Source organism: Drosophila montana, unplaced genomic scaffold (assembly GCF_035044405.1).
Source record: "Drosophila montana isolate Dmon_TW-CO22-7 unplaced genomic scaffold, ASM3504440v1 contig_1624_1, whole genome shotgun sequence".
NCBI classification, from domain to species: Eukaryota; Metazoa; Arthropoda; class Insecta; order Diptera; family Drosophilidae; genus Drosophila; species Drosophila montana.
In genome coordinates, this window is record NW_026996559.1 from 2,001,069 (window position 1) to 2,019,576 (window position 18,508).

The 18,508-nt window shown below is 44.6% G+C and overlaps 2 protein-coding genes across 10 annotated transcripts in view; both read left to right on the forward strand.

Moving 5' to 3' along the window:
* LOC135440596 (hormone receptor 4) overlaps nucleotides 1-6,270 on the forward strand; it is a 49,439-nt gene extending 43,169 nt beyond the window's left edge. For all 7 annotated transcript variants that reach the window (XM_064699854.1, XM_064699852.1, XM_064699850.1 and 4 more), the window contains 2 exons: nucleotides 665-1,260; nucleotides 2,357-6,270. In XM_064699854.1, coding sequence (XP_064555924.1) covers nucleotides 665-1,260; nucleotides 2,357-5,171 — 3,411 coding nt within the window. In that variant the 3' untranslated portion in view covers nucleotides 5,172-6,270. The remainder of the gene's footprint in view (nucleotides 1-664; nucleotides 1,261-2,356) is intronic.
* Nucleotides 6,271-6,573: 303 nt separating this feature from the next.
* Nucleotides 6,574-14,361, forward strand: RSG7 (Regulator of G-protein signaling 7). 3 transcript variants are annotated; one of them, XM_064699677.1, is made up of 7 exons: nucleotides 6,574-8,381; nucleotides 9,828-10,075; nucleotides 10,148-10,331; nucleotides 10,392-10,678; nucleotides 10,744-10,857; nucleotides 10,911-11,054; nucleotides 11,125-14,361. In XM_064699677.1, exons 1-7 carry the CDS (start codon nucleotides 7,548-7,550, stop codon nucleotides 11,450-11,452), a joined length of 2,139 nt encoding a protein of 712 aa, XP_064555747.1. In that variant the 5' UTR covers nucleotides 6,574-7,547; the 3' UTR covers nucleotides 11,453-14,361. The 3 variants fall into 3 exon arrangements, with proteins under 3 accessions (XP_064555747.1, XP_064555748.1, XP_064555749.1); XM_064699678.1 differs by having other exon boundaries at nucleotides 10,926-11,054; XM_064699679.1 differs by having other exon boundaries at nucleotides 6,578-8,381; nucleotides 10,929-11,054.
* The last annotated feature ends 4,147 nt before the right edge of the window (nucleotides 14,362-18,508 follow it).

An 18,508-nucleotide genomic window follows, 5' to 3' on the forward strand; every position in this document is an offset into this window, starting at 1 on the left:
TTTAAAATAAATAAAGTTAATCCATTGATATTTGTTAGAATTATGATGAACAATGCTTCAAATGAAAACTTAAGGCGATGCATTAGCTCAAACCGTAAACTGAACATGGATGGGATTGATACATACCGAAACTTAATTCATAGAGGGTTCGATCTAGTTATGTGGACTATGGAAGCTAATACTTTACTACTAATTCTTTTAAGCGTATCTATTTAGGCAAGGCTCTGTTAACAAGGTAACATTATGCAGCTTACCTCAACTTAGCCAGAACTGGTCCATGGAGATGTCGCATTGCCGTCCGTTCTGGGGCATATCGCCTGGGGCATGAAAACTGTTCGGTTTGAGAGATAGGAAGCAATGTCTTCTGAAACTTTGTTTTGGTATTTCTTTATACTTGATTATTATGAAGAGGCAGCATTTTGCGTGTAAGCAAACGTGAATTCAGCTTACTTCTTGAGTATCGGCACTATCGACTCTCTTCCAGGCGATAGATTTAAGAAACCCTTTCCCTCGAAAACTGCAGGGTATTAGCTTGACTCGTTGTTTTCACACTCGCTGAAAACGTGGGCCTACAAATTGTAGTGAGCGCCTTCCCAGTTGGGGGCTACCATTGCGATTACCGTTAGCATGTCCAATAATTATGACTTCTTCTTTCTGCTTACAGATGACATCGTTAACCTTGCACTTGATAGTGATAACGCTGCTGGCGGCGGCAGCGATTACAGCAGCAGCAGAGGGAGCGGCTACACGCTCGCCTGTGCAGCGTGGCAGAGGAGCAGCCGGCGGCGCGACAGCCCCATCGACAAGCAGCACGCAGGCACCAACATTGCGAGCGCCACGCCAGCGGCGTCCGCCCACAACGGTGTCCATTGACGATGGCAACGGTCGCCGCGGCAGCTCCACCTTCACCTCCACCACGCCGCTGCCGGCAACGCCACGACAGCAGCGACGTCGTGGCACCACAACAACATCAACAACAACAACGACAACGGCAACAACAACGACAACTGTGGCGCCAGCATCTGCCGGCAGCTATGTACGCACCAGCGGCAGCAGCCGTGGCAGCATCAGAGCCGCCCGCCAGCCACGCGACACGCCAACGCCAACGCTGGGCGAGCGCGAGGGCAGCGCTGGCAGCGCTGGGAGCGCCCGCAACCCGCGGCTCCAGTCACATCAAGCGTTGTCATCGGCGTCCTCCAATCCACTCGCCGTCTTCAACGCTTCGTCGCGCAGCGGCGCCGTCGTCGGCGCCCTCAAAACGTGAGTTTCTCTCCTTTTTTTTTTCTTGTTGCAGATGCACCCGTGACACGATTACGAGTCGCCGTTAAACTGACATCATTCGCTTATAATATCGAGGATTAAAGGAATAGCTGACGAAAACTAACGTTCACTAATACAAATTGAATCCTTCTTTTTCCACCCAAGGCGGTGGTTTCTCCAAAACGTGCGAAATTTCGCATAGAAAATATAAATTGATTTTGATGCTAAACGGAGTAGAAAATAAAATAATTTAACAAAAAATCAGTTCCCTAAGCATTTCCGATATTGCGAGTAGATTTTCCAAAACGGCTGAAAGACGTAATCGGCACGTTTTTAGATCTTTGAAAATAAGCGTAAAGTCGATTGAACGAAACTTCAACATTTACCTATACAACTTTGTACACGCATTTTCCAAGCACAAATTTCATTTGAGTTAGAAAATGACACAATTTTCGATACCCAATTTCCACCCAAAAGGCGTGGATGGTTCAAATTTTCTATGCATGGCATTTTCTAAAACCCCGTCTCCGCGTGCCGTAACATAACATAATGTAACCGAGGAAAACTTTCAGTTTCCAAACTGACTGAAAATCAATCAGGACAATTGCATATATACATATACATAGATATATTTTTATATCTCAAAACTACTTAACTTGAATAACATTTGATTATGTTTTGTAAAAATTGTTTTGGGAAATCCCTTCTTTGATATTGAAAATGCGAATCCTTATGTCTAGAGGCTAGAACAGAGTCTGATTTCGATTGAAAACAAAGTTTTAATTAAAAATTGGATAAAAAGAAAGCAAGAAAATATTTTTGGAACTGAAAATTGAAAGTAAAAGTTGTAAATAGAAGAGTTTAACTTATTTTCAACTCGTGTCTGTCACGCGTTCATTTCTAGATTTGATGTCGGTTTTTTCCCCTATATTATGTTTTTTATTTTTTTTATTTTTTTTGTTTTTGGCGGCAGTTTTTGGCGTCTGCCCATTTTGGGCGCCGCCATTGATTAATGCATCATGCCGCAGTTGCAGTTACAGCCCCTTCCCCCTCCCCTTCTCTGGCGTCTAATTTTGTGTCTCGTTATCGTTCGCAGGCCGCGTATGATCCAGCGCCTGGTGGCTGGCCACATTCACAACGCGCAGGGCCACTCTACCTATGAGGTGTCTGCGGTGAGCGCCAACAGCAGCAGGAGCATTGCAATAGCAACAACAACACAACCGACTACAACAACAACAGCAAAAATTCCAGGCACGAGAACAACACGACGAAAGGCGAGCAGCACTTATCGTCTGGCCAGACCGTCGCCATCGCCAGCGCCAGTGGCAGAGCGGGACCAGGACGATGACGAGGCGCTGCTCAATGAGCCGGATGACTTTGACAACTGGGACAATGGCATACTGCGGCTGAGTGCAGGGTCTGGCAAGGAGGAGGCGGAGGCAGCCAGCGCCAAAGGGCACGGCAAGCAGAGCAAGGAGGATGCCAAGAAGACGCTCGCGGATCAGGTGCGCGATGGCAAGTACGGTCTGATAGAGAAGGAGCTCTTTCGTCGCGTGCCCAAGCGTCCGGGCGTGCTGAGCTATGCCCGCAACTCAGAGGTGCCACTGGACAATGAGCGCAACTTTGGTGGACTCAGCGAGCAGGACATTTGGCTGGCCGAGGATCACTTGCTGGTCATCAAAGGCGGCGGCCTAAATGAGGCCGAGGAGGGCGATGGCGCTGATGCGTGGCCAGCCATTGACGATTACGATGCGCCGCCCCGACAGATCAAGCTGCCAGCGAATCCCGTGGTGCCGCCTCCATTTCCCGTGCAGCTCGAGCCGCATGGGCCACTGCAGCTTATCCGAGATAATCAAATCGAGGGCCTCCATACGGCAGCAGGCAATGCAACGCTTTCCGCTGTGGGTCAGCACGCGTCCCACGGCCAAGTCCACGGAGCTGCCCACGGCCCGGGGTCGCATCCTGCTGCCCGGACGGGAGCGATTGCGTCGGCTAAGGCAGCTGACCCGGAGCCCAGCTACGTCTACCCGACGCCCTATGCGCCCTGGCTGCTCTTTAACAACGAGACGCCGGCCCATTCGCCTGCCAGTCCGACGCCCAACGCTGTGCTAAGGACTCCGTTGCTTGGCCCCTGGATAATCAATGGCCTGCACGGTAATGGCAATGCCTCCGGCCCGGGCGCCCTGCACGGCAACATCAGCGACTTTGACGAAGACGATCCCTCGCTGTACTATCCGCCGGCGTACAACTTTGTGTACAGGAGCAACTATTCCAATCCGGTGCCGCCGGGTCCGCTGGTTCCGGGCATTGTGCTGCCACCGCCGCCAGACCACTTCAGTCTGCTGGAGACGACAACGCGACGTCCCTTCACCACTTCGACCAGCAGCACCACCAGCAGCACCACCAGCAGCAGCAGCACCACAACCACAAGCACAACCACCACAAGAGCTCCACCGTCGCGGCTGTCGGTCAAGTATAATTCCATTGGCTACCTGCCGCCCGCGCCGCGTCAGCCCAACAAGTATGTGGAACGCGTGCCAGTGCCAGTGGCCGTGCCCATACCCATTTATCCCGTCAACTATCAGCCGACGACGCCGCGGCCGCAGCCAGCCGCACAGCTGGTCTTTGTGCCCAGTTCCAGCAGCACGGAACGCAGCTTGAGCGCTGGGGAGAGGGAAAGGGAGAGGGAGAGGAGCAGGGAACGGGAGCGAGATCGGGAGCAGGCACCGCTCTCGAAATCAAATCCGATTTACTATGAATACTTTGAGGCGAAACGGCAGCCATCCTCGCTCAAGTCCAATGTGATCAATGACTTCCTGGGCACCAAGCCGCCCAAGCGGCCGCATTACAAATCCCCGCCGAGTCCCGTCAACGATGTCGCCGTGGTGAGCATCACGCCCAAGCCTCGTGCCCAGCTGCACTCGGAATACGACGCGGCTCTGGGCCAACTGATCAGAAGCAATCTGATCGCGCCGCCTTCGACGGGCCGCTTCCAGCCGCCCGACTTCGACAGACAGCCCTTTCTGCCCATGGTCAACTACAGCGCCGACGAGCAGGACCAGGATGCCTTCAAGGCAATAGTCTATCAGCCCCAGCCCCAACAGCAGCCCCAGCAGCAGCAGCTGCAGCGCCAGCGCCAGTTGCGAGTGGGCAAGCATCAGCAGCTGCAGCTACAACTGGAGCCAACCATACAGCCGGCGCAGGACCAGGACTCATATCTGCCGGACTCGCTGCTGTTGCAGCGTCAGCGCCAACTGCGGGTGGGCAAACAGCAGCTCCAGCTGCAGCTACAGTCGCCTTCGCCTGCGCCTGCGCATGCGCCGTACGATGGCCAGCAGGGCGTTTACAGTACGCCCCTGCCAGCCACCTATTTGGACAATCAGCTGCAGCCACGGCCGGCCAAATACCAGCTGCGTCCGCCAGCACCCGCGCCGCTGCAGTTCTGGCAGCGTCCCGCTGCGCCGCCGCCGCCAGCGCCGCCGCCGGCGCCACAGTTCAAGCGTTTGCGCCACGGCAGCGCCAAGCATTCGTATCCGCCGTACTTTGTGCCCAGCTACCCGAGCGGTCCCGGACCGGAGCCCCTGTATCGTCTGCTGCCCGTGCAGCAGCACAAGCACTGGCGGCAGAGCAACAAACAGCAGCAACAGCAGCAGCAACAGATTCAAGTGCAACCGCAGCCACAGCAGCAATATTATCCCGATCGTGGCGTCAACATTGGCCACAGCCTGGCCAGCGACATTTTGGTCAACTACAACAGCAACAATCAGTTCAATCCGCAGGCGGAGCTGGTGCCTCAGGCACAACTGGGCCCCCCGCCTCTGTCCTACCAGGCGCAGAACGGCGGCCAAGCATCGCTCTGGTCGGACAGGCCGGTGCGACAGTCGCGCGCACAGCTGCAGGAGCAAGCCTAAAGGAACAAGGAAGCAAGGAGCACGATACGAAACAGGAGATTTAGGAGCCAACGACAATCGTCGATGTCAGTGTCAAAATGTGATCTTAAAGAACAGCCGTTAGCCGAGCCAATCCCGCAATCGCATCCAGGCAAATCCACAGACGACGGAGCTGGTTAGATATGAAATAGTCAATGCTACACAGTCTATAGACGATGCTGAAAGTGTACAGAAGTGGGATGTTTCAATACTACGAATCCCATTTGGCAAGTGGAATCAGCGCAATTACTTTAATTTCATTCAAATCATTCGGTACGTCTGCAGCCCTGGCAACGAGCACCCTCTACTCAACTATAATTATTATGAATACAGCTCTGGTCACATCTGTCTTTTGTTTTGCAGCCCAATCGAATACAAGAACAATAATCACGCACTATTATTATTTTGATGTGGCCAAATTGCCTGGACAAGCTATGTATGCTACATACATACATACATACATACCACATATTTATACATACATACATTTTTATAAAGCATAGCTATATACACATATACATTGCGGATTACGAATGTATTCATATTGATAAACTTGTGTAAATACGTTAAGGATACGACATGTACGAGTTGTGTACGCCAAATAAACGAGTAACGCGTTATTTGGGCGCCTACACAAAACTTAGTCTTTAAAGGGGCAACAGTTTAGGTTCCGTAAAGGTTCCGTTGTCCTACTTAGCATCTAAATTGTGCAGCAATATGCATACAAAAAATCATGAATACTGTTTTAAACTATCCTGTTTATAAGCTTATCAAATAACCATAATTAACTACGTTTTTTTTTTTATTTATTTAAATAAGCTCACTTCCGAATGATTTTCAAGTTACATATAGAATTGTCAGCTAAATTCAAACGCAAATTTGTATAAAAGCCATAATAATAAGTTCACTATAAATTCATTTGAAGCACATGTGCAAATAGCAGAGCTTCAAGTGAAACCCAATCAATAAAACGAATATAGAAAACAATAATAGGCAGCATATATATAAATACATATATATTATACATTTTGTATGTATATTTTTTTTTTGTTAGCTATAACAAAATTGTTTACAAATAAGCGTAGCCGAAAATCGTATTCATCTAAATAAAGCAATTACAAATTCATATTTGCCGGTGTGACCATGCCAACGCATTGCTTTTAGCAACCAGCCCTTGCGCACTGACAACAGCTGTTGCTGAGCAATAAGAAAAGAGAGCGTGAGCGACAAAAAGAGAGTGAGAGTGAGAGAGAGCTCACTCGCGTCATTGTGTGTGGGCGTGCTTATGTGGGTGTACGTTGGTGCGTGCATGTGTTGTATGTGTTGTATGTGCGTGTATGTGTGTGTATGTGTGTATGTGTGTGTATTTGTGAAGTAGGTGGTAGGAGGTTGGGCAAACAAAAATCGATTGCAACAGCAAATCGACTACAGGAAGCGCCTCATAATAAGGCACGAAGCCGCGACGAGAACGTGAACGACGCACACGACGTAGGCAGAGGCACTTGAATTGACTTTGGCCTCCCCTGCCCACCGAGCACCCCCTCCAGGCAGCAGTAAAATGATTACAGGCTAACGCCAAAAAGAGGAAGCAGCTAAAGCCAAGGCAGAAGAAGAAGCAACAGCAGAGTCAGTTTCAGTAGCAATAGCAGCAGCACCAGCAGCAGCCAGAGACTCGAGCAAAAGGAGCAAAACTGAAATTTATAACAATTTTCGGTATATGCAATACTAAATAATTAATTTAAAAAGTTATTGAACGTAAAAATTGCGCACTTGCTTTGCTCAGGAGTGTCAAGAGCGTCTGTGTTGGTGCGTATACGTGTACGTGGCCTGCGTGCGGGTGCGTGCTTGCGTGTGTGTGTGTGTGCGTGCGTGCGTGTGTGCGTGTGTGTGTATGTGCGCGTGTTGAACGCTTCAGCTGCGCTTTTTTTATGCAAGCGAAAATTGTGATAGCCAGCAGCAGCGAAAAGCGCAAACGTTGCAAAAAGGCAAAAGTGGCTGAAGTGGCGCCCCCGCAGAGCAGGAGACAAGTGCGGCGAGCGATGCAAAAATATGGAGCTGGATAAATGACGAAACGCAATTGAAATCTATTTCGAGTGGAGCTGCACCATTTTGCCTGGCGCTGTCGGTATACAGCATACACACATACACACACACACACACCGACACAGACACAAGCACAGACAACGCTTACACGGACGCGAAGAGGGACGGAGTAGGGTCGATAACGCACGCAAAAGGATACACATAAGCATAACGGCATAACAGACAGCAGTGCCAAAATAGCACCTGAGACTGCCGGGCGGAGCCCGTCTATAAATAGCTTGAAGAAGCGCAGAAACCAGCAGCGGCGGGTGTACAATGGTAACAATGAACTCGGAAGCGGACAAAACACAGAGTAGCACGCAAGCAACCAATGCGCTGGCCATGAACAGTGCGCCCAAGACACCAGCAGCGACAGCGACGCCAACGCCTTCGCCAGAAGAAGCATCCGAGGCGGCAACAGGAGTAACGGATAGCAGTCCAGCGTCAATATCAACGGAAACGCCAGCGCCAAACGGCAACAATAATGGGCCGGCAACAGCAACTGCAACTGCAACATCAACGGCAGCTGCAACGGCAACGGCAACGGCAACAGTAACCGCAACTACATCCGCAGCCGCAGCCGCCTCCTTATCCGCATCCGTATCCGCATCTGCATCCGCATCTGCATCCGAATCTCCATGTGCACCTCTAGCTACCACTGAGGCAGAAGCTGAACAGCCGGACAGTGGCAATGCGAACAGCAGCAGCGGGGCGACCAGCACCACGATAACAGTCAGCGTTGCGGCCACGGTTAGCAGCAGCAGCAGCTGCAGTAGCAGCCACAACTGCACAACCACTGTGGCCGCTGCAACGCCGCCGCTGTCCAGCAAGACGGTGAGCATCCGGGATGCAACAGCGCCGAGTGGCAGCGGCACATCCGCGGCCAAGTCAAGTGGCCTGCTCAGCGTGGGCAGCAATCATCATCACCACCATCATCATTCCTCGCCATCGCCATCGCCGTCGTCGTCGCAGTCGCCGTCGCCATCCCAATCGCAGTCAAAATCGGCTCAGCCTCAGCCGCAGCCACCGCCAGCGCCGTCCGTGTCGCAGCAGCCGCATCAGCGGGGCAACAAGAACGAAGATGCGCCCAATATACTGGTCTATAAAAAGGTGCGTATTGTACTAAAAGGCATACCAATATACATCGATCTAGCTCGTAAGCATCAGCCCTCTCGAAATATTAGCGTTCCAGTTCTGAGAATACCCGAGATATTTGGAACACTGCATAAACATTTCCATAGATTCTTCAAATGGAAATCGTATTATTCTAAGAATTGTTCTCAATTTCTTTTAAACAATTCAAAGGAGACGTGCCCGACCCCATTAAGTATATATAATCCTAATCAGTCTGCATCTGTTTGTTGATATCCAAACTAGTCTCTGTTTTAATGTGTTCGCCATGAAACCTTGCATCAGCCTTGTTGGATCATCATACTATAAGCTGCTATAGGATAATTTGATCGAAAATTCAGTTATTATAGGAAAAACGAAAATTTTTATATATCATGATGTTGAACTATGCTCCTTATAGAATCCGTGTGTTGTACCAACATCGTACTACCATATTTATATATATATATATATATATATATATATATATATATACGATATAGCTACCTAGCATTGTGTCGAAAGAGATAATGTGTATCGAAATATTATCTATTTGTTAAGTTATCTTCACTGAACCAAGTGATTTAGAGATTCAATATTCCTTTATCTACAAAGCCGTATCAAATCGGACTACTATATCCTATGGGATATAACGCTATCCTTTAAAATCATTTCCAAGACACACGTCTACTAGGGTATTTAATGTTCGGCGTGCGGATGATAAACGTTCTTTAGTGATTTTGTTTGAATGAATGGATCTTGTATTAACCAGTTGAATAGTTGAAGGTGAATAGTTTATAAACTATATCTTTATCTATAACTTAAGTATAGCAATAAAAGAGAGCAGTCAATTGCTGGGATAAAAGAATTCAATCCTCCGATGCCTAGGAACAAAGCAAACTAATAATTGGTATTGAGTCCGTTTAAACATTAAACACATCAGTATAAGAACTTTCCGACCGATAGTGACTATGACAGCTATATAACATATTCCGGCAGATTCATCAAAAAAAGGGGTTCCATGCCAAGTCTTATAAAATAAGATTTAAAGTTAGGAAAATATAATAGTTTTTCTAAAATCAATCAATTAAGCTCAGCCTCCTGATCAGAAATATATATTCGTTATCAGGTCGCAGATGTTTTCACTATGAATTACGCATTTTCTGAGAAAACTGTAATAGTCAAGTTATCAAATAGTTCACAATTACATAATGTTAACAGAATAACATTATGTTACTGTTTGGCTTACATTACATATTAACCTCTACATTTGAAAAGGTTATTAACATATTATGTCTGTTATGTTAAATGTATGCACGCAACAGTTCTGTTAAATATAAATTTAACATAGTGTAACCATGTTATGTTTGACGACATTTTTTTGAATTTAATTTCTTGGTTTTCTATAACATGTCTAATGAGGTAAATACTTGTGGAAAATTCCAGATGGAGACCATCATCGAAAAGATGCAGGCGGAGACGGGCGGTGTGGCTGTGCGCACGGTGAAGGCGTTTATGAGCAAGGTGCCATCGGTATTTACCGGAGCCGATCTTGTTGCATGGATACTGAAGAACTTCGACGTGGAGGACGTGACAGAGGCGCTGCACTTTGCCCATTTGCTTAGCTCACACGGCTACATTTTTCCCATTGATGATCATGCGCTGACCGTGAAGAACGATGGCACTTTCTACAGGTGAGAGGGCACTGCATACTCTTAGGCGCTAGACAAATAACATCCAACGTCGGTCTTTGGTTGTTGCTTTAGATTCCAGACGCCATATTTCTGGCCATCAAACTGCTGGGAGCCGGAGAACACTGACTATGCGGTTTATCTGTGCAAACGCACCATGCAAAACAAGACGCGTTTGGAGTTGGCGGACTACGAGGCCGAGAACCTGGCTAAGCTGCAGAAAATGTTCTCTCGCAAATGGGAATTCATCTTCATGCAGGTGAGTCAAATGGCTAATCCCATGTTGAGCTCATTCACATACTCTATTTGCAACTGCCAGGCCGAGTCACAGAGCAAGGTGGCTAAGAAGCGCGACAAACTGGAGCGCAAGGTACTGGATTCGCAAGAGCGCGCCTTTTGGGATGTGCATCGGCCCATGCCGGGCTGTGTCAATACCACCGAGATAGATATCAAGAAGGCGTATCGACGCGGCGGCTCCAGTCATGGAACCGGGTCCGCTGGCGCTTCTGTGGCTAAAAATCCCGTCGAGCAGCTAACGCGCATCATTACGCTGCGCAAACAGAAGCTCGAGCGGCGCACAATCAAAGTGTCCAAGGCGGCCGAAGCGTGAGTAGAGCCATCAGTTCGACCAACCCCGTCTGACACTTCCTTACCTTTGCTCCTTACTGCAGTTTGGTTGCCTACTACGATCAGTACAATGAGTTCGATTACTTTTTAACCTCGCCGGAGCTACCCAATCCCTGGCAAACGGACAGCACCGAGATGTGGGATACTGAAAAAAATAGGTAAGCATCAGCATCAGGGTCCCCAAGATATGGCCAGTCGAATTAAGATTGAGCCTTATCTCTCCAAGCAGCAAAGATGTTCCTGTGCGTCGGGTCAAGAGATGGGCATTTAGCCTGCGCGAGCTGCTTAACGATGCCATTGGACGCGATCAGTTTACCAAGTTTCTGGAGAAGGAGTACAGTGGCGAGAATCTCAAGTGAGCTACACAATTCACAACACTCAGGCATCGGAGTTATTGATGTTTTTTCTTTTGTAATCTTGATCAGGTTCTGGGAATCGGTGCAGGAGATGAAGGCATTGCCACAGTCCGAAATCAAGGAGGCCATACACAAGATTTGGCAAGAGTTCCTCGCACCCGATGCGCCCTGTCCGGTCAACGTGGACTCCAAATCCGTGGAGTTGGCCCGCGAAGCCGTCAATTCGCCCAATGGTCCGAATCGCTGGTGCTTCGATGTGGCCGCCTCGCATGTGTATCATCTGATGAAGAGCGATTCGTACTCGCGCTATCTGCGCTCCGACATGTACAAGGACTACGTCAACTGCTCCCGCAAGAAGATCAAGTCAATACCCAATCTCTTTGGGGTAAAACGTTGAGATACGCTGCGCGAATTGGCTGTCGCGGGGTTCGGCTTTGGCGCGGGCTTAGCCGATTTTTATGTGTTAATTCTTGGATGGCGGTCGGAAGGAAGTTATGTGTGTTATACTGTAGTGCTCGTGTTTGGACGCATACTTCGATGTATATTAAACGTTGTTACTTATTATTAAATAATAGCCTGCCTATTGCCACTAGGTCGCGTGTGTTCTTAACGTCATTTTGTTAATCGTTAAATTAAAGTGTCGCCCGTGCAACGATACGTACTCCTAACACCCAGGACCATTCCTAGCCCTTCGTTGCTTACCTTTATCGAATCCAATTCGAAACTCTCGTCCTTTGTCGTAAATCTTATCGAAACGAAAACACCACTGAATAAACTGCCACGTGCTTCTCGAAATAAAAATAGAAAGCAGCAGCGAAAGTTAGATTAAAAATAAAATAACCGTCGCGAAAGAGTGCATCGCAGGATGCAGCTTAGATGAATCGATCAAATAAACAAATCATCAGCCATACTACGCAATTATCAAACTGTAACCGATAACACCAAATCGAAACAAACAAATATACATATATAAAAATAATCACTAAGGTAATTAGCATAAAGCAATAAAACTAAAACAAAAACCAAAACAAAAACAAAACCAACTACCACTGACAAACGAGTACATACCGAGTACTTGTAGTTATATTTAAAGTTATACTTATACCTATACTTATACTTAAACTTATACTTGTATTAGCATGTTACAAAGCTATCAGCGTTCAGCATTTGAGAAGTCAATCTAAATGTACAATCGAATCAATCAATTCAAGTCATAGAACAAACACGCTACGCGTTTTTTTTATACTCGCTAGTTATTTACTAAGTACTCGCTCTCTCTTAAGTCCCATTTACATACAGCTCTACTCACAATGCGTTCCGTTGTGTTCCCTGGTTCCCTCATACTACACACACACACACACACACACACTCGCATATCGCTAAACGCAACAAAAACTAAAAACTTAAACAAATTCTAAACGTTATGTAAACCAAACGAAAAAAATGACATCATATTTCCGAGCGCATCGGCGTGCATCGTGATTTGTGTGTTTGTGTTTGTGTATATGTGTGTGCTTGTAAGATCAGTTGCTTTTACACACACACTTAATGAGCGCAGAGAGCGGCAGTAAGAGCAATAGCCAACGAGAAAAACTGCAACAGAGCTGGACGCAAGAGGGAGAGAGAGAGAGATAGATGCAATATATAAAAAGATAAGGACACTTACTAAAGAGAGCTTTACATACGTTAGACAGACAAATAAGGGACAAAGGAATTGGCAAGCGAGCCAAAATGACTAAAAAAAAAAAGAAAGAAAGAGAGGGCAGGTAACAATCGGTATAGGTACCAGAAACGCACACACATCCATACCTTGCCCCGACTCATCGTATCTGAGCTACATGCTTGATGGTAGGGCAATCAATCAATTTAACTCCATCTCAATCGCTTATTTCGACAGCTTAGAAATCGATGTAAGCTGCGCCACGCCCACGCCTGAGCTAGAGAAATGCGTCGACTTTTAATCAGATACACACATACACATGCATACATAATAGCATACGTACATACATATGTAATACTTAGAATATTATATATATTGCATATGTATATATAATGGCATAGCGCACCGAGCAAGTCGGAGTAGAAAATCAGATTTAGACGTACTTGTAGCGAATCAAGTATATATAAAACACATATGTACACGCACACACGCGCACAATCGCCTCTGTGCACTCACGAGAAGTGCAGAGGCGAGAAAATACACAAAATGTTGCATACTTTTAGGAGGCGGTTACAAATTATAAATCGGTAGAAAGAAAACCCAAAATTCGTTGTGTATGTAATTGTATTGTATTTATTGTATGTTTGTAATTGTAAACGGTGTCTAATTTTAAACAAATACAAAAGCAGCAACCAAATAATTATTAATTATATCATATTGTATTCAAGTACAATCTCAATGTGCATCTGTGTGTCGGTAGTCAAATTTAAATCAATTTCAACAAGTTACACGAAACTAAAAAGAAAACAAAACAAAAAAATATAAATAAAAAAAAGCGTACATTAGAAGAAAAAATTTAATGAGCATAGACGCCAATAAAAGTCAAGTAAAACGAGATACAAACAATATAAAAGTTTAAATTTTTTTGGATTTGGCTTTTAATTAAATTATCTATGTTATTTATGTTGTTATTTGTGGCTTATTTGCATTCTCAAATGAAAAATGTTGGTACACTATTTACATTCTCTTTTATTGTTTCGTTTATTGCCCACCGTTCACTAAAATACAAATAAGCCAAAAAGCTAGGAATTATAAAGGTAAATACGCGTAAGCACATGAACCATATGCGCGAGAACGTTAGAAAAAACTATACAAAAAAACTAAAAAAAAAAAAAAAAAAAAAACAAGAAAAAGAAAAAGAAAAGAAAACTACTAAAGCAATTTCAATTCGCTCTTAATTGTATATTTATTGATTTACTTACCCCTATTTACGCCCAAAGTAGTCATAAATGTCGGGTGAGCGTAAATGCCAAAGCGAATACACAAATAACTAACAGCAGCAACAACAAACGATTAAATAAAGAAATTAATATATACCCTCTAGAAGGGTATACAAATCAGTCGTGCTAAGCATAGCTAAATGTATTGCACTTATCTATGTATTTGAGCAGAGGAATCGCAGGATACCAGCTTCTAGTTTCTAGAATCTATTGCCCTTCGATTTGGGGTGTACTCGTATATCGCGACTTCTTAGGCTAGCAAAATAACGGGAAGCAGCCGCGTTTATTGTAAATTGTTTAACAAAACACTAAATAAATAAAGGCACAATTTAAACAAATTGAATTGTGATGCCAACTACTAACAAATTTGATGTTTACATATGCGCGAGTGCAACAGCACTCGATGTTTACTCTCTTTCAGCGATGCCCTCTCTCTCTCTCTCTCTCTCTTTCTCGGCAAGGGAGAGCAACGACTATCGATAAACACTAAGACTGCCTGCTAAAACTTAGCTGGAAGTTAACATCAACGACCGTGCAATATACTTGGAGATAAATTCGGTTTTTGAAGAATAAATGTTCGGTATACGGAAATATTTATGTTAAAAATCCTATTGGTTAGTAGTATATTCATTTTAAAATGTTATAATTTATCTTTGAGGGGTTGCCCAGTTGAAATGTTGATCGTAAAAAGGAATTTAAAAGGCAGAACAACAGCCGGAATTCATGATGCAGGCAGTCCATACGACAGATCGGATATATATTATATAGCTGATATATACATATGTATATTATGTAGCTGATATATATATGATATATATACATATATAGTGTATATATTCTTGCGCAGCATCAACAGCAGCAGAGTATTACACTTTATGCCTGTCATAGGGATAATCGATTAAGAATAATGCATTGCTCTAATTATTCTCTATATCTATGAGCAAATATTTATTATTATTTATTTATTCATTTATTATTGGTCGACAAGACGAGTGTCTTCCCAATTATTCAATACACTATACATACATTATGAGAATTAAATGCTAAAAGTCTAGTTAAAGTACACAATTTTCTAATACTTAGCATCACCGACCGATTGAGGTGTTTTATTTGCCCGTCCGCCCAGCTATTCCCCTTCTTACAGCTAATTTTGTCAGTGATGATATTAGAGCCTAAAGCAAAGAAGAAGGGTGTAAGTAGAGAAAATAGTGTTCTTGAGTAAAATTAAAAATAATCGTAATTTACTGTATTATTTAAGAAAATACAATAAATAGGGAAAGAGAAGGAAAGAATTTATTAATATATATAGAGTGTTAGGTAGATAGGATAAAGAGTAGTAAAGAGTAATGGGAAATGACCGATTCGGTGGGGGAAAATTTATAGCTTGACCGGCAAGCTATGCCCCTGCTCATGGCTGGGAATGGTCAGTGAGTTCCCGAAGGTATCCTGAAAGCAACGATTTTATTAGGGGTAGAGAAAGTTCGGTAGAAAGAACGTGATGCAAACTATTATAATTTTTACATAACACGCGAAAAGGATTGTGCATAGCGTAGTCTGTTGTGCACGTTGGTAGGAAAAAGGGTCGATTATTCCTGACAGGTCAAGACGGAACAGAGAATTGAAGACGCCCTAGCAGAAGAGGAGAATCTATATCGCCGACAATTAACTTATGTAGGAAGACCGAGAATTGTCCGACGGAAGATTAAGAAGAAGCAGACTGCTGGAGTAGGCTGGCAACTGAAGATTAGGGTCCCAATTTAAACCTCGTTAGATATGTATATATAAATATATTTATATATATATATATATAATTGCAGCACTAAATCTGAAATAAAACTTCTTTGTTCCATGTGAGTTTTTAGCCTGGAAAGTAAGTTAAAAGTTGGTTGGTTCTGCTAAACATGGCGAGGTCCTTTCATCTGCCTGAAATGCTCGAGACTCTCAAGCTTTTGCTCGCGGCCCCACATTGGCAGCCAGCATCTGAGTTGATTTCGTGCTCGGAGCATCGTTGGACTCATATCTGTTGTTGTCTGGTTGTGTTGTTTACCTAGCAATAGATAAGCCTAATACCGATTGATAACGACGCGGCAGTGATGACAATGCTGCTTCTAAGCACTTCCCGTCGCAGAGCTGGCTCATAAAGTTCAAAGTCTTATCAATGCCTATAAATTTTGGCCAAGTTATCTGCGCACGGCTCTCACTTGCACAGTTATCTAATTGATGCAGGGCTCGTAAGCCAGTTGCCAGCTACCAGCTACTTAACCAGATGAAGACGGCCCCACTGAGCCCCGACTGCCGCTGGCTCTGATAAGGCGGCAGACGTGACACCAACTGCGAATGGGCAGCCGCTGCGAGATGAGCCACAATTGTGGCTGCTTGTCAATAGAAGCAGAAGCTTTTCGTCAATATCTATTTGGACACTAAGTAACAAGCCCAGATCGAGCTCTCAGAACCAGCTGCCAGAGAGGCTCCGATCACGTTTTTGCTATAAAAAACCCACAAAAATTCAGTTTGCGTACGGGCTCAAGCCCAAGGGCTGCCCATTGTTGGGGGTGGTCGGGCCTATGAAATTCTCTAGAAATCGTTGATCTTTAGCGAGTCATTGCACTGCATGTAGAAAGCAACGGTAAAATTACGCACGCTTCAAATCCGGGAACGAAGTCCCAACTTGCAGCCAGATCGAAGGCTCAATGTGCGCATAGTAATCCATTTCAGCCTGAAGTATCTTAGCTTATGTATTGTATGTGGGGACAGCAGGGCTGCCAACCGGCTTTGAACCGAACCGGTTGAGGAAATCAAAAACCATCAACCGAGCCTTAAACCATATCGATTGCCCAAAAGAATGCCGAAGCGTGAACCGAATTGAACCTTTGTGTTCTTTAAAAATGGTTCAACCAAAGCAAAAATAGCGTGGTCTAGGCCATTATGCTCTGTGTCCGGTGAACCTACGTTCAAGCAGCGCGATTTATCGGAACACTTACCAAAATTACTAACCGGTTCAAATGAAATGCAACTCTGAATGTGACAAAGCATACATGTATGTGAGGCAAGTAAATTTTATATCTTGAAAATAGTGGTAACATCTTAATAAGTAGTTCATCAAAATATCCACAAAAGTATTTACATTGTCTGAATTAAAAATAAATCTGTATTGAAAAAAAAAGCAACGATACTTACATATATATCTCCGTGCCAATGAACAAATTGCAAACAATAATTAAGGAATTTGAATGCACGATAACGAGCCGATAAGTGTTTTTATGATATGCAGATAAAAATCCAATAATTGTTATTAAGTATAAAATATATCTGCTAGGGTATATAAGGTTCGATACCCCGAGTGTACCTTTACATGTGTACATATGTATATACTTTTTTTTTTTTGAACTTTTCGATGCTTTGCTCTCAAATCACATGACTAAAAGTTGCATGACGCAATCTGAATTGTGATTAGAATATATATATATATAAAAATATATGTATAGTACATCTATCTATCTCTACACATATATGTGTGTGTATATACATATAGTAACAATATTTGCATTGGGTCCTAATAGGTTAATAGTGAAACTGATTTCGAAAGGTGTCAAGGGTTGAAAGTGCAGTCTTTGGGGGACAGTAACTAGACTTAAGAGTAAGCTTTTTTCTTAATCTCAATAAAAGACCCTTAAAAGGAAACCCGACGCGTTTTCCATAATCTTAAGCTTTTCTCCGGACCTGCATGCTAAGCCGGGCTGGGCTTTTAATGATTAGCTCGAATCAAAACTTTTGTGAACACTCAGTTATGATTTGTACGTACATATTTATTTACTTGGAGCTTAGCACAGTTCTGTTGAACTATTAAAAGTGTTGCCAAAGTGCGCATGGCACGCGGTATCTTTACAATCTGACAGAGTATTAACGTGTCCAAAACAGGGATTATACCGGGCTTACCCCAACGCCATCCCACATCAACACTGAGCGAAAAACGGTTGAACAAACTGTTGTTAACAGTTTCTTTATGGGGCATTCGCAAACAGGTTGGGAATATTTCAATGAATTAAGGAAAAATGCATTTTAGTTGATATATTCTACACAACGAGAAATATCTGTGGCTTTCGGCATTTCCCAGTTCTGTTTATTTGATGACGCTGAGCTCTGAAATTCGGCGAAATGTGTGCAATTTATTCTCGCAGTACCCGGTTTCAGGTTTAAGAGTGTGCCGATCGTAAATGTCTTCGCGTATCATCATCCTTATCAAAATCATCACCTCATTGTGTCACTTGGCAATCAGATAAGGCGCTTATCAGTGTCTCGGCGAGAAATATGCACATATGTATGTACATATATACATACATATGTGCTTATGTCCTGTCAGCAGCAGCAGCAGCAGCAGCAGCAGCAGCAGCAGCAGCAGCAGCAGCAGCAGCAGCAAAAACAAAAATACGCGCAGCGCAGTAGATATGGAGAGGCCAACATACTGAAAGAGAGTGAGAACGTAAGAGAGCGGCTGGGAGCGATTCGCTCAGGC